Source organism: Jatropha curcas, chromosome 7 (assembly GCF_041381405.1).
Source record: "Jatropha curcas cultivar XTBG-Jc1 chromosome 7, XTBG_Jcur_1.0, whole genome shotgun sequence".
NCBI classification, from domain to species: Eukaryota; Viridiplantae; Streptophyta; class Magnoliopsida; order Malpighiales; family Euphorbiaceae; genus Jatropha; species Jatropha curcas.
The window spans coordinates 24,675,156-24,690,248 of record NC_143157.1 but is presented as its reverse complement, the minus strand read 5'-3'; the positions used below and the strand labels follow the sequence as shown (position 1 = coordinate 24,690,248).

Genomic DNA, 15,093 nt, shown 5'->3' with positions numbered 1-15,093 from the left:
CTTTTTTATTTATTTTTTTTAGAGATAAAGGATAATGCATTTCATTGCTCAATCATAGAATCACTCACAATAACAATTTTTTTTTTTATATTGATAGAGATTATTTATTTTAAATTTCTCAAAATTTTTATTAGAGCTTTTAATGGAAAAGTAATTTCACATTCACATAGTTCTTTTTTTCCTAATGATAGCAACAGCAAAACTTTTTCCTGTACCTAAACTCAAATTTGTTATCATAATTCAAAAGGGCAAGACCATTAATTAATTTACCTAAATTAAAGGGTTGGCATTAATTAAATATGGATAAGCTTTTATTTTTACTAAAGGCAAAGCTCGTAATACACGAGCTTGAAATCTCTTAATTACAGTCGATCACTGTGTCCGTTGATTTTTTTGAGTAGGTGATCGGCGTTGGAGACGAGGAGAAGAACCGAATCCGAGTCTGAACCTGAATTCGAATCTCAACAGAGAGATCCAATTCCTTTGCCGCGAAGCAACTTCCACAGAATTCGAATACGGAATAACAACTTCTTTTTCACCCTTTTTGCAAGGGCAAAGCACAGAAGCTTATTTTCTCTCTCTGTGCGTTTGCTTTCAATGGACGAAGTAATGACGGCCGCTGATTCATCATCGAACTTTCGATTAGCTTCATCTCAGCGGTCCTCTATTCCCGTCAACATTCCTCTTCTCTCTGCTTTTTTTGCCTTCGCTCTCGCTCAGTTCCTCAAGCTCTTCACTACCTGGTATCTCTTTCTCTCTTCTAAAATCCTCTATATTTACGTATGTTTATTATATTAAGTTTTCAGTACAATAATGTGATTTGAATTTCTACTGCGATTGACTTATTTATGCTTGCTTTGGCTCCCATGCCGGTAATGTTAGGAAAGTCTGTATCTTTTTTAGTTATTTTCTGGGTTTAGGGTTCTTATTGAACAAACTATTAATGGGTAAGGAAGCATATGAATTTATATTTTGAACGCTGTTTCTTTCTATTACATACAAGTTACGTTAATATTTCTGCAAGCAGTTACATTGTTGTGCTTGTTAATATTTCTTTGCATATCGAATTATCAAAATCTTCCACAGAAGAGTGACTGCGTTCAGGTAGATGGAGAAAAAAAGGACAAAAGATATTCTAGGGTTGAAGTTGTGGGAGGATCTTTACTTTACTAACATCTCTTTAAGCATATGGCTGTAAAGAGACTTTAAGTGAGAAAAAGAATCTATGTAGATGACCTATTTTTATATGTGATTAAAAATCAGTTGAGTAAGTTGTAATCTGCCTTTGTGGAATAATGTAAAGAACTTCAGTAAAGAAGCAAGATTGATTGTCGATGCTTAATTTTCTATCACTTACGGGAAGGTTTAAGAAATGCTGGGACTTAGGAGGGTACATTGCTGAATGTTATATCTTTTTCCTTGGTCTTTTGTGTCTCGGTACAAGCAGATCAAAATAGTGTGTAAGTTGAATGTTTTACAACTGAGTTTGTATTTCTGAAAACAATAGGTGAAGTTATCGATTAAATAATCTCTTCTATATGTTCACTTGTTTGTATGGCAAGAATAACGTGAAATTTAGTGAATGGAAGAGTTTGTTTATTGATTGCTTCATTTTCCCCCTGTTTCTGTCTGTTCTTTTCCAATGTATGATCTGAGATGTGCAGGTTCAAGGAGAAGAGATGGGATTCTAGAAGGATGCTTGGATCAGGTGGAATGCCCTCATCACATACAGCTACTGTGACTGCTCTTGCAGTATCTATTGGTATGCAAGAAGGAACTGCAGCACCATCATTTGCTATTGCACTGGTCTTGGCATGTGTTGTACGTATTTGTTAACCAGGTCTTGTTCATTCTTTTTTGTCGACATGCTTGATTATATTGATGTTCAGTTTCATTTTTCATTTTTAATCTTATCTTTATCTGCAAATGCTTGTACCTGTGAATTATAATTCCTTTTAATAATCCTCTTGCTAAACTACAGCTTCAGTCAAATGAAAGCTCATGAAAAACATGGCACCATAAGCATGCATCAATACTAATTTGAGATTATTGGTGTATTCTGGTAATTTTTAGAACCAGAACTGATTTATTCCTCTGGTCTCCTGTTCTTCTGTCCATTGGAACAAATTATTCTTGTAAAAAGAAAATAAAAGGAAAAAATGAGTTGCCTTTCTGTCATAATTATGCTTCTAGACAGTCACATTTGGTTTATGGTCTGATTTACATAATGGTGTCCATAACTCATTTGCAGTCAAGTTTCCTGGATAATATGTGATTTTTTGCAGGTTATGTATGATGCTACTGGTGTTAGGCTGCATGCTGGTCGTCAAGCTGAAGTAAGATCATTAATTGCAGTTAATGTACTTTGTTTTATGCTTATCTGTTCAGCTGAATTAATCAAAATCATTGTGAAGTAAAATCTAGTGATAATTTCTAATAAAGGATGAATAATTTCACTACTTCTCCATGCCATTCTGAAGATAAATAATGTAATTTAGACTTGTGGGTTACTAGGACTTATCCACGACTTTTGCTATTTATGGAAGCTCACTGTTGAAATTTTGGTTTCTTCAATTCTTTTTTTTTTTTTTTTAAAGTATTGTGATACTTTCCCATATATCATATTTCGTGTCCATCCAGTGTGATAAACATAGCAATTTAATGGATTTCTATGATTTTTCATTAATGTTTTCAATCTGATAAATTTTATTGTTGGAAAAAACTTTATGAATGTTACCATGTTAGCTGGAGGCAAAATTGAGTCCTTGATGGTAAGGTAGCTGCAAAATTGCCATTGAAATTAAAGCTGTTGACATTTATCATAACAAACAAAATGTCTGGTGGACTGATAAGCATCTATAAGTGAAATAAATCAAGTAGAATGGCGGTATGCTGCAGTAATTTGTCAATAGTATAGTTGTTTTTAGCTTAATTTATTATCTGTCAACCTAAATAGTTTGTTAACTGGTGGTACTTACTGTTTTTGACATTTGTATTGAAAATATTTTGCCCTGTGGAGCAGAAATCAGTATTTAATGATCAGGATAAATGCTGGTGAAACAACACTAAATAAATGGATTTAGTTTTTGATAAATATATATATATTTTAAATGTTTGTCAAAGCACATGCTTGTACATTCAGACTGTTACTTGATATATCCCAAGAAAGGGGGGAAAAAGACATTGTATGGCAAAGCTGTTCTGAATTTTCCCTCATGTCTGGCATGTGAAGGCTTAAATTATGGTTTCACGTCTACCATTGATTTTTCAAATTATCCCTCCAATTTTTGCTCATGTTCTTTCTGTTACATATTTTTTTTCTCTTTCTTGAAGTAAAAAGACATTTAGTTTGCTGAGGGAAATTACATCCATTGTGGTGTTGTTTGCTATGAAGGTTTCCTTGCAATCAATGAGCTGGTGGTGTAGACTGCTTTAACATGTTTATATATATATATATATATATATATATATAATCTTTGCTGACTGACGTGTATGTTTTGCGCATTGCAGTTATTAAATCAAATTGTATGTGAGCTACCTCCAGAACACCCTGTCTCCAATGTTAGACCTCTTCGAGATTCACTAGGTCACACTCCACTCCAGGTATGTGGCAGTTGTCCTTGCATTGGTCCAATATGCACGCAACTGAAAGTTAAATAATCTTTTCCCCTTTCATTAACTGAATCATATTCTACTAATGATTCACCCTTAAAAGGACAGAACACCTTTTATTATCTAGATGCCAACTCCTGTGCTATGTCTATAGGCAGCAAATAGCACCTAACTTGTTGCCAACTTTTTTAGTGAACCCAAATCCTAGTTCCTAGATCAATCAATAATGTTTTCTTGGCTGAAGAATGATCTTCAATGGGAATGAAGACATGTTTATTCTGTTAAAAATAGTCTCAACTTGGTGATTTACTTTTTGAACTGGCTCAGTTGTTTATGATCCAACAGTGTAGCTTTGTGTGTTATATTTACACTTCTATCAAATAAGTAGTAGTAAGACATCCGTGAAACTTAAAATGTTAAAAGTGTGAAAGTTCAGTTCCCATTCTATTTTTCAAATTTTGAGCCAGCGCAACAATTTTTCCAGCTCAGAGCCTACTTATTGAACAACAAAAGATAACATTGTTGTGATTCTATTTTGTTCCAGAAAAGATAATTCCACATCTACATGCTCAAAAATTGCTGTGCTGCTTGTATCTATTACGCCATTACCATACTAACTGTTGCAGGTTGCTGCTGGCGCTGCATTGGGTATCACTGTGGGTTTCCTCATGAGAAGTTCCAGCTAGGGCATGATGCCACTAATGGCAACGATGCCACTAGTGGCAACGATGCCTTGAGAGATTGAAAAAGCTGTAAACATTTCTTGCAAGCGTAGTTCACCCTTAACTTTATGCTTTGTGGTTGTACTGATCGTTATCGCCTGGGTCCTGAGTTGTAGGATAAGTCAAGTGTACAAATTTAGTTCTACAGAATTGTATTTTCTTTATGTTTCATTTATTTTCTTTTCCTTTTTAGGGTGTGGCTTTCACTAATTCAAAGCATATACAATGAGGTTTGTCCAGATGACCTCGATGTATATTACAAACCTCCATGTCAGAGAATTTTAAAGTTGGCCTGTGTAACAGTGTTAGATAAGCACCTTCCTTTCTGTCCCCATCTTGTTAGCCTCTCTTATAACATTGTATTATTAAATAGAAAATTGTCTCTGGATTTGTAACCCAAATGCTCTATTTCTTCATTTTGCAACTGTAAATTTCATTATTTGATTATGAACTTATATTTTCATGTTTGGTGTATGCTAGAATGTGCAATTGAATGATTGAGTCAAGTTTTATCAAAATTGATAAGTTTTTATGAACTAATTTAAGATTAATAAATTAAAATTTTATAAAATTATAAATTTAAGATGAATTAACAATTTAATATTTAATACATAACATATCAAATATTATAATTCATTTACAAACAATCATATGTAAATGAATTTTTTATAATATTTAAATAAAATAAATCTCATGTTCATTATCTAATAAACAATAAAATTCCAAAGAATAATACGTAAAATTTCAATATTCATACTTGGAAGGAGTTAAAATTAAATAAATCTTATTTTTTGAGGAAATTTTGATAAATTCTCAAACAAATTCACAAGCAAACATTTGCTTGTATTTTATGCACTTCGAATAGGGGTGCCTTCCGTCAGTTTGGTTTCTTTGAAAAATTTTTAAGATTAGTATGCAGAATCAGATTGATCCGGTTTGTTTCAATCAATTTATTTGGTTTAACTATTTTTGAATGGATTTAGACTTATTTTTTGGATTTAACAAAAATTGAATCGATAAAAAAAAAAAATATTCATATTAAAATTTAAAAATGAAACCAAACTGAATATGTTAAAATCAAATAAAATCGATTCGGTCTGATCGTTTTTACCGATTCGTGTTGAACCCCAAGTCTAAGACTCATCCTTCCTTTTCCTTGTTCGGATTTTCATATAAATAGTTAAATACCCAAATTCAAAAATGCAACTGTTCCCTCTCATATTTTGAAAACCCCCTCCATTTTGATGGGTGAGGCAGGACGAGGCCACCAATGGCGATGGCCTATCCTCTTCAATCGCTGACTTCCTTCTTCCTGGGCCCAAATAATGACCGGCTCGAGCGTGCTCAGTCACGGGCCGGCGCCATCAATGCCACTCCTCTTTCTCCTGGTCCTTCTCTTGGCAAAGAACAGATCATAGAGTTATTTCAAAACTGCATCAAGCTTGCTACCGAAAATGTCAGTATATAGTCTTTAAAATAGTAGGACTTTTATTAGTTTTTAAAGCACACAATCTAAATGCAATTTTTTTTTTCCTTCTGTGATCCATGTAATGTAGAAAATTAATGAGAAGAACACTCGGGAGCTAAAGCTTATAGACCATCTTAGCGAGATAATTAAAGTCGAAACACAACAAGGTGATACTGAGACTAATTTCCAAAAGGTTTGTGGAAAACATTCAACTGACCGCTTGGAAAAATAGTTCCTTTATCTTTTCTTATAATGCTGATTAGTGATTACTATTGACTATTGAGAGGGCAGGCAAGTTTTGGTGGGATTAATCGAGCTGGGCTGGAAGCAGTTCATTCTGAGGCATATAAGGTTCTTGGTGGGATTAATCGAGGTGGGCTGGAAGATGAACAAGGTAATAGGTTTGATACTTTTTTTTTTTTTTTTTTTTTTTTTTTTTTTTTTTTTTTTTTTTCTCTCAAGGTTTAATTCTACTTTTTGTGTGTGATTGTTCTTATTATGTATATTTGAGAAGGGTTGGGACTTTTAAAATTTGTATAAAAACCATCGTCTTAATGGAATGTAGATGTATTTACGCTTGATATGTGGGAATATATTTACCTTTTAGTTTTAAAAAAATATTTACTTGCAAATAATTCTTTAATATCTGAAAATGTTGAATTAATAATCTGCTTTGCTCAATTCTTTAATTTGTTGTCTAACCTCATGAAAAATAGGATCTTTTGTGGCAGAGTTTTGGCTATGTTTTTACCTAATCTTTTTTTTTTTTTTTCAACACTCTGCATTTCATATTGACAATCATGTAGTAGTGGGATATTTTCTCATCTCTTTAATAAGTTGGTAGTTAGATATTTCCATTTTTAAGATTAGTATGCAGAATCAGATTGATCCGGTTTGTTTCAATCAATTTATTTGGTTTAACTATTTTTGAATGGATTTAGACTTATTTTTTGGATTTAACAAAAATTGAATCGATAAAAAAAAAAAATATTCATATTAAAATTTAAAAATGAAACCAAACTGAATATGTTAAAATCAAATAAAATCGATTCGGTCTGATCGTTTTTACCGATTCGTGTTGAACCCCAAGTCTAAGACTCATCCTTCCTTTTCCTTGTTCGGATTTTCATATAAATAGTTAAATACCCAAATTCAAAAATGCAACTGTTCCCTCTCATATTTTGAAAACCCCCTCCATTTTGATGGGTGAGGCAGGACGAGGCCACCAATGGCGATGGCCTATCCTCTTCAATCGCTGACTTCCTTCTTCCTGGGCCCAAATAATGACCGGCTCGAGCGTGCTCAGTCACGGGCCGGCGCCATCAATGCCACTCCTCTTTCTCCTGGTCCTTCTCTTGGCAAAGAACAGATCATAGAGTTATTTCAAAACTGCATCAAGCTTGCTACCGAAAATGTCAGTATATAGTCTTTAAAATAGTAGGACTTTTATTAGTTTTTAAAGCACACAATCTAAATGCAATTTTTTTTTTCCTTCTGTGATCCATGTAATGTAGAAAATTAATGAGAAGAACACTCGGGAGCTAAAGCTTATAGACCATCTTAGCGAGATAATTAAAGTCGAAACACAACAAGGTGATACTGAGACTAATTTCCAAAAGGTTTGTGGAAAACATTCAACTGACCGCTTGGAAAAATAGTTCCTTTATCTTTTCTTATAATGCTGATTAGTGATTACTATTGACTATTGAGAGGGCAGGCAAGTTTTGGTGGGATTAATCGAGCTGGGCTGGAAGCAGTTCATTCTGAGGCATATAAGGTTCTTGGTGGGATTAATCGAGGTGGGCTGGAAGATGAACAAGGTAATAGGTTTGATACTTTTTTTTTTTTTTTTTTTTTTTTTTTTTTTTTTTTTCTCTCAAGGTTTAATTCTACTTTTTGTGTGTGATTGTTCTTATTATGTATATTTGAGAAGGGTTGGGACTTTTAAAATTTGTATAAAAACCATCGTCTTAATGGAATGTAGATGTATTTACGCTTGATATGTGGGAATATATTTACCTTTTAGTTTTAAAAAAATATTTACTTGCAAATAATTCTTTAATATCTGAAAATGTTGAATTAATAATCTGCTTTGCTCAATTCTTTAATTTGTTGTCTAACCTCATGAAAAATAGGATCTTTTGTGGCAGAGTTTTGGCTATGTTTTTACCTAATCTTTTTTTTTTTTTTTCAACACTCTGCATTTCATATTGACAATCATGTAGTAGTGGGATATTTTCTCATCTCTTTAATAAGTTGGTAGTTAGATATTTCCATTCTTCTATGGTTGAACAACACCACAACACCCCCCCCCCCCCCCCCCCCCCCCCCCCCCCCCCCGCGGCCGCTAGTTTTCTCAAAAATAGAAAATCATGTACGAACTTGATTGTTAAAATTGGAAACTAGGTATTTTGTTTTTCTGTAATAATTAATTGTGCCAATCTATTGACGTTAAACATGTGGAAATGAATTTTAGCCATAGTGAAGGCCTTTGTGGAGTCAGATATCCTCTATCCCTTTTTCAGCGTTGTATTTTAGAATTATTATCAGTTTATACTTTTCCTATTTATCTCTTTTATTTATGTTTTTTTTGACTTTTATCTCTCTTACATTGCATGAAACGAATGCTGTTGTTGACTTTCTTTCTCTTGTGAAAATATTTGTCAGACACAACAAGACATAGCATTAGCATTGCACATTGCATCTATTTGTTTTGGATGCTTTAAATTATTAAGTCCAAGCTGGAGTGGGTAAAATTAGTTGCCTTTGTTAGTTGCCTTAGTTCACAATATGCAGAAGGTTGATTTGTAATGCCAGCAGCTAACCATACATACTGGTTGACACAAGTAAAATAGTTTCAGTAAAAAAGTTTCTGCTTTTTATCGTTTACAGTCATTATATTCTGACTCTAATCATGCTTCAAATTAGCTTGTGTTTTCGTAAACATTCTGCTTTAGTAGGTCCTTATAAATTAAGTGAGTGCTCCCTTTTCTACCAATGTCCTCCTTAATACTAGTATCATATAATTGGGATTATTTTCCTAAAATATGACAGTTTTTATGAACTGAAGGTTTCAATTTCTTCACTTTCCTAACGTAGTGCTTTGGTGACAGAGGTTATCACAGAGGCTGACAATGTCAGCAGGCAACAAGATGGGAGACATTCTAAGAAAGAGTCTGAGAAGAAGGTAAAAATATCAAATTACATGTAGACATGCACACCATATACTGAAAACTTGTGCAACCGGTTTATGCAGATATCACCTTTATCAACATTGGAATCTTCATTTGAAGCTCTAAACGTGAAGAAATTTGATGGTGAGTACATATCCTTTTTCATCCTTTCTATCTTTTATTTCTTTTCCCATGTCTTGCTTCTAGTTTGCTTCTTGGTTTTCCAGTTGCAATTGCTGTGGATCCTCTTTATCATCAGACATCTGCACAATTTGGTGAAGGAGGAGCGAAGAGTTTCCTATTGAATAATCTTGGAGTATGTGGAGGATGCCAGCTGCTTTTTGATTCATTTGAAGTGCCAGGGAAATACAAACCATGTTCACAGCAAAATGATATTTTAGATATGATCGATATCGCATTTGCCAAAGGTCTGAAATTTCCAATAAGGGGCACTTGTTAAAGAAATTAATTGAATGCTGATCCTTTCTTTCAGTTAAATCCTTGTATTCTTTACAGAATCTCTTGCACAGTTGGTGATGAACATACTGGCAAAGGATGAAATTTGTCCAACTCTTAGGGACATAATCTGTCATTTTGATGAAGACGATCAAAGATCATCGGAAGCATTTAGTGTAGAACAGAAGTTTGATGTGACAGTTGAGATATGCAACACTAATGAAGTTGAGTTGGAGAATAGTTCATTTGGGAACTATGAAGCAGGGACCTTTAGCCACGATGATGAGGCGAGCATTTTCAATGGGAGCTTTACTTGTGATTCTACACTTCCAAGGCATAAGGAGGTGTCTGTTTTTTCTATGGGCTTCATGGTTTAATTCCTAGTTTTTCATTGATTGTAATACATGATTTTTTTTCTAATTTTATTGAAGAGGGAAGGAGGCAATAAAGGGCGCTTAGACATGATTCTGTAAATTTGTAGGAGAATGAAATCTGTACATCATCCGAACCTGATATAGATCAAAGCTTTGAGAATGTTACCATGTTTTTGTTTCAAGGGTTGGGAATTAACTCAAAGCAAAATAGGTGGGCAGGTCCTGATGACTGGAAATTTCATAAGCAAGGTAGAAGGAAATGCTATTCCTGTTTGCAGTTTTTTCATGCATATCCATTTTTTATGCCACTTAATATGGTATTTTTCGTAGGTCCAGAGTATGTCTGTGCAGCAGAAAGCGATCAGCATTTGCAACTAAGAGAACGAAGAGCAAAAGTCAAGCAGATATGGATATTGATTTCATGATATCATTGGATAGTCAAAGGGTTGATAGCTTTGCTCATTCCAAAAGTCTAAAATCCTTACTACTACCTGCAAACCGAGCACCACGTAGCAACACATTTCCAGAAGATTGCCATTATCAACCTGAGAATCTTGTGAAATTGTTTCTTCTTTCTGATATTCCGGTAAAATGAGATTCTTCATTATATGAAGTTTTAAATCTATTATGTCTTGCTAAAAATGGTTTAAAGATGATAATTTGGTCTGAAGGCTGTGTGAAGCAATAATTCCTGGTTTCAGCTTTTCGTGAATCCAGCATGTACATGTGTGTGTGAACATGGTAATGATTTGGTGAAAACTGGAATCTTAATGACTGCAAGTATTTGGTTGTGTATATTCATCTGTCACTACCATTCTAGAAATGAGTCACATATGGTGACATGTAGAACAGATGATCTAAACTACATAGAACACAATGCAAATTTGCTAAACAGAAATTCACTTTTTAATAACTGCATTAATCTCAACCGAGTGGTCCTATAAGTTCTTATGCAGATAACATCATTGATTTTATAGTCAATTTGTTGCAGAGTCTCTTCTCTTATTGTAATTTGATCAGATCCTACTTTCTGAAAATGATGCTTATTTAGTCCCATGAATCCTTGAATGCTCTTTAACAGTGGAATATTGTTGGTTCTTTACAACTTAGTTTATTGTTGGTTCTTTAAAATTACTTCTTTTTCTGCAGTGCCTTGGAAAGAAAAGAAGGGAACTATCAGGTATGAATTTTTCTGTGAACATATGTTCTTTTTTCTAGGATTCGTTTGATGTTGCTATGAGCTTGCTTTTATACAGAGTTTGATAGTTTGTGTGATAGTGCATTTTATAGTTTTTACATGGATTTACCAGGACATGGAAATGTCCATGTGATAAATTCTACTACATATAGATCTGCAAGCGAATATGACATCCCTCTTCAAATATCTTATTTATTTCATTTTTCTCTTTTTTAAGCAGCACATAAGTTGTTTTGTATTTTTTTGGCAATAACTTTGCACCATTCTGGAAGTGGAAGACAAGCAATGCTTTGGACTATTCCTTATTTCCTACATATCTCTACCAAGAATTAATGCTGCATTTGAAATGATGGAATTTTTTCTAAAATTATGTCACCTGGTACAGTACCCATCTGAGCCAACCAAGTCTTGTTTCCAAAGTTTTTGTGTAACTGTATGAATCCTGCCTCCGCTCAATCTGGTCATCTAATTCCTTTTAATTAGTGTTCTTTGTTTTACTAACTATCTTCATGCTTCTAGATAATAAATCATGGCAACAAAAAAATGATTTTGCTGAAGCATCGTTGTCATGGGGCAATGAGAGTGGTCTTAGTGGCCAATATGATGATGAATATTTTCAGGGTGTGGAAGGTGCTGATGACCTTGTTTCTCAGCCAGGCCAGGTTAGTTATCTTCTCACCAGGTGCCGATGAATACATCTTCTAGAATTTTAAACGCAAATCAATTATGTCAACCTTCTAGTTACATCAGTGTGCTCCATAAGTGATCTGGTGAGGAGTGAGTGTAAGAATGCTCTCTTTCCTTCTTGTATGACACAAGAAATTGCTATTCTAATAGTTCAAAGGAACAACAATCAAAGGGGGTTTCTTGATCTGGATCACAGATTAACATGTGTATTATTTCTTGTTCTTTCCTGTTTTAATTTTTTAAAAGATCTATTTGTTGTGATCGGTGAATAGCTAAATGCAAGGATTGTTGTTCTCCGTAATTGTAACTTTGTTCGTTACTTGTGGTAGACCATTCACATGATTTTTCCGTTACTGCATTTATTTTGCTTCATCAGATTTATAATTAGGCTTATAAGTTTATTAAAGATTATTCAGAGAAAATTTATTTACACACCAATCATTCTTTTCTTAACATTCAGGTGAGAAAAATTGAAGTACAATATGATGAAACTTCTAAACAAGTTGACGTACAGGCACTGAAAGAAACGCTCTGGGATCATATTCAAGAATCTACTGAAGTTCCTGAAAAGTGAGCATATTATACTCCTTTAGAACTCATTTTGTAACATGGATATCATTTCACGATTTCTGTTTCACAATATTTCATGATAAGCGGGCATGTATTTTCTTTTTTACTTTTCCCTGAATAAGTCCATTAGAACACCAAGTCCATGATTAGTGGAATTGAGTTGCTCGAGTCCTTGATCTAATACATGAGCGTCTAGTTAAATCTGTCTTTCCTTTTACCTTTTTAATGTTGAGCCTTTTTTTTCTATGAAGTTTTGAACTCCATGAATCATTTCACTGAAAACTTGTGTATTTTTATTACTTTATACAAGGTTTGCAACACTTAGTATCTTTCAAACATGTCTTGGCCACATTTCCTGTTGGTTGTCGAGCTTCAGCTGTTGAAGATATCTCACCGCATTTGTGCTTCATCTGCCTTTTGCATTTAGCCAATGAGCATGGATTAAGCATCCAAGATTTTCCCAGCTTGGATGATCTCAGTATGCATCTTCCTCCTCTATGCCATAATATGGACAAAGTGGCGCAGTTTTCTTAGTTAAAGATATTCTGTAAGTCTCAAAATGTATGTTAGAATATACCATTTCTCTTTTTGTGAATCATTTGGGCCAATCTTCCATTTCTATTTTCCGGAGTGTTTGGGCCAAGCAATACCATGAAAGTGTTGGGTAATATATATGCATGATACACGCATACCCATTTTTCTTTCTTTCTTTTTCCTGGTGGTGGGGGCTGTGTTTCCACTTTCCACTATATTGTATATATAACGATCTTGCTGCTTCCTTGCATTTGCTATCATTTGAAATAGATATTTCAAAGTGATATCTGAGATCTTCATATAAATTTTCATGATTAGGAATTGTTCTTGACTGCTTGTTAAACCCTTCTTGGCTTTACTTATTTTCTTTGGTTGATAAGTTAAGTTAGAAACTGTCAAGATTGTTCTTTGTCCGAGGGTCACATTGATTATACAAATAATCGATTGACAGTGAAGCTGTCAACATTTGATCCTAGAGCTTTTATGTAAAGATGAATTGCATTTGTTACATTATGGTTAATTATATTCTTTTAAGATATTTACTCAAGGAAAATGATTTATATAGCACAACAGCACGGTGTGATGCGACCTTGACTATTATATTGAAACTGTATCAGTAATAGTTCACAAAATGAAATTTCTTTTGCACCATGTAAGGAGGCATTATGACGGTCAAGTTTGTCCATTTGAAGGTTTACCTCGAAGTTCAAGCACCCTTCTAAGTCTTTTCTTCTAGTGGTAAGCATTAGGGGGTGGTGGGGTCTGACTCTGAAGGATGAACCAAGGATTGTCTTGGTTAGGTGATTTAGTGACTTACAGCCATGGCCCAATTGGCATGTACTTGTGTGTGGTGGTGTGACTGGTATGCACTTTCTGGTCTTTGGCAAGAATAACGTGTGGAATACTAGCTTTATAGGGTAGTGTTATTAATATCTGGTGAGAATGAGGTGTGCTGTTCAATTCATTTTGCTCAAATGAAAATGACATAAAACTGTAAAAGAGGAAACAAATATATCTTAAAATAATAAATGATGCTTTCTTGGCAATCTGCAGGAGTATCTGATCAAGTCTGGATTGTGAACAACGTTAGGTTCACATTTTAGAGAGTGTGTGTGATGTCTTGGTTTGAACTCGACTTTTCGCATGAGAATTCTGTATTACAATGCAGATACTTAAGCATCTGGTTATTATCTTAATTTGCTCTCTTAATCTTTCACAATCATTGTTTTTTTGGTGTATTATCTTCCAGAAACTTCCATCACAGGATAAGGAAAGATCAAATGCAGTATATAAAGGTACTGTTATTGTACCACTAGTTAATTTTTTTTTCCTCGCAATGAAGCAAAACATGCAGTGCATTGCATGGAAATATTCCTTTTTCTTTGACTGAGTGCCATTTCAAATTTCAAATACCTTTGAAGGAAAGAGGATAATTTTTCAGTCTTCAAATGAGGAAAGATGCACAAACGTAGTTTACTTGGTGAGATTTTCCTAGAAATAAAAAAGAAAAGAGATAATAGGAATCTCATGATCTTAGATGATGATGACGACGACAATGATATGATATCCAATGTGGCCCTCATGATTTGTGGGGTCACTTATAATACATTATAATTGACCTCATAGATAATATATATGTATAATGTATGTTTGTCAATGGATATAAAGATATGATTATCTAATCCATTGCAGGCGGGGAAAAAAGGTGACACAATTTGGATAAACTTGAAATTTTGCGAAAGGGTTTCTTTCTCTGTATCTTATACTTGGCCACTGAGCAAACCTTGAAAAAAGTATTATGAGAGACACTCATAATACTTGCATTTTCTCTTTTATTATTGACCCACTTTTCTTTTGGTCATCAATCACTTTAGGACAAGCAGAAAAGCAATATGAAATTGAATACTTGTGCACCTGACACAAAGGGACAGATAGAAAAGAGAGATTTTGGGCTGTATGTTGATGGGTCATTGAAAAAAAAATAGCCCATAGCTATAGACATTCTATATTACATAGCTTTGCACTGCCTATTTTAACCTTAGGTAATTAAGTTATAGTTTATTACCATTGGCATTTTATTTGGGTTCTAAATAGGCAGGGGGGTGTGAAGTTGAAATGGACCACTTGTCCACTAGGTGCAAGTGCTTATTTGGGGGGTAAGGGGGAGCAAATATTCTTTTTTTAGTGTTGTAAAAAATGAAAATGAAAACACATACTAAAGCAGGGTCCATACCAGGCTAAACCAAGCACCTCAAGTTGATGTTGGAATAGAAGACCACTCACTACAGGTGCAATTACT

At 34.0% G+C, this 15,093-nt stretch overlaps 2 protein-coding genes across 2 annotated transcripts; both read left to right on the top strand.

Moving 5' to 3' along the window:
- The first annotated feature begins 314 nt into the window (after positions 1-314).
- Positions 315-4,735, top strand: LOC105633001 (uncharacterized). The gene is made up of 5 exons (XM_012215496.4): positions 315-743; positions 1,665-1,821; positions 2,286-2,336; positions 3,511-3,603; positions 4,239-4,735. Exons 1-5 carry the CDS (start codon positions 598-600, stop codon positions 4,296-4,298), a joined length of 507 nt encoding a protein of 168 aa, XP_012070886.1. The 5' UTR covers positions 315-597; the 3' UTR covers positions 4,299-4,735.
- A 720-nt stretch (positions 4,736-5,455) lies between these two features.
- LOC105633276 (condensin complex subunit 2) lies at positions 5,456-13,099 on the top strand. Its single transcript, XM_089724345.1, has 16 exons — positions 5,456-5,790; positions 5,891-5,995; positions 6,094-6,196; positions 7,018-7,216; positions 7,317-7,421; positions 7,520-7,622; positions 8,916-8,989; positions 9,059-9,119; positions 9,203-9,403; positions 9,492-9,775; positions 9,913-10,075; positions 10,144-10,391; positions 10,955-10,985; positions 11,523-11,665; positions 12,151-12,260; positions 12,571-13,099. Exons 4-16 carry the CDS (start codon positions 7,031-7,033, stop codon positions 12,641-12,643), a joined length of 1,782 nt encoding a protein of 593 aa, XP_089580471.1. The 5' UTR covers positions 5,456-5,790; positions 5,891-5,995; positions 6,094-6,196; positions 7,018-7,030; the 3' UTR covers positions 12,644-13,099.
- The last annotated feature ends 1,994 nt before the right edge of the window (positions 13,100-15,093 follow it).

Bases quoted from the DNA above. Each gene is read 5' to 3' on its own strand.
- LOC105633001 (XM_012215496.4), top strand. From the start codon at position 598: ATGGACGAAGTAATGACGGCCGCTGATTCATCATCGAACTTTCGATTA. The intron at 1,822-2,285 runs GTACGTATTTGT...GATTTTTTGCAG, and splicing joins CACTGGTCTTGGCATGTGTT to GTTATGTATGATGCTACTGG. The intron at 2,337-3,510 runs GTAAGATCATTA...TGCGCATTGCAG, and splicing joins ATGCTGGTCGTCAAGCTGAA to TTATTAAATCAAATTGTATG.
- LOC105633276 (XM_089724345.1), top strand. From the start codon at position 7,031: ATGGCGATGGCCTATCCTCTTCAATCGCTGACTTCCTTCTTCCTGGGC. The intron at 8,990-9,058 runs GTAAAAATATCA...CGGTTTATGCAG, and splicing joins AGAAAGAGTCTGAGAAGAAG to ATATCACCTTTATCAACATT. The intron at 10,986-11,522 runs GTATGAATTTTT...TCATGCTTCTAG, and splicing joins GAAAAGAAGGGAACTATCAG to ATAATAAATCATGGCAACAA.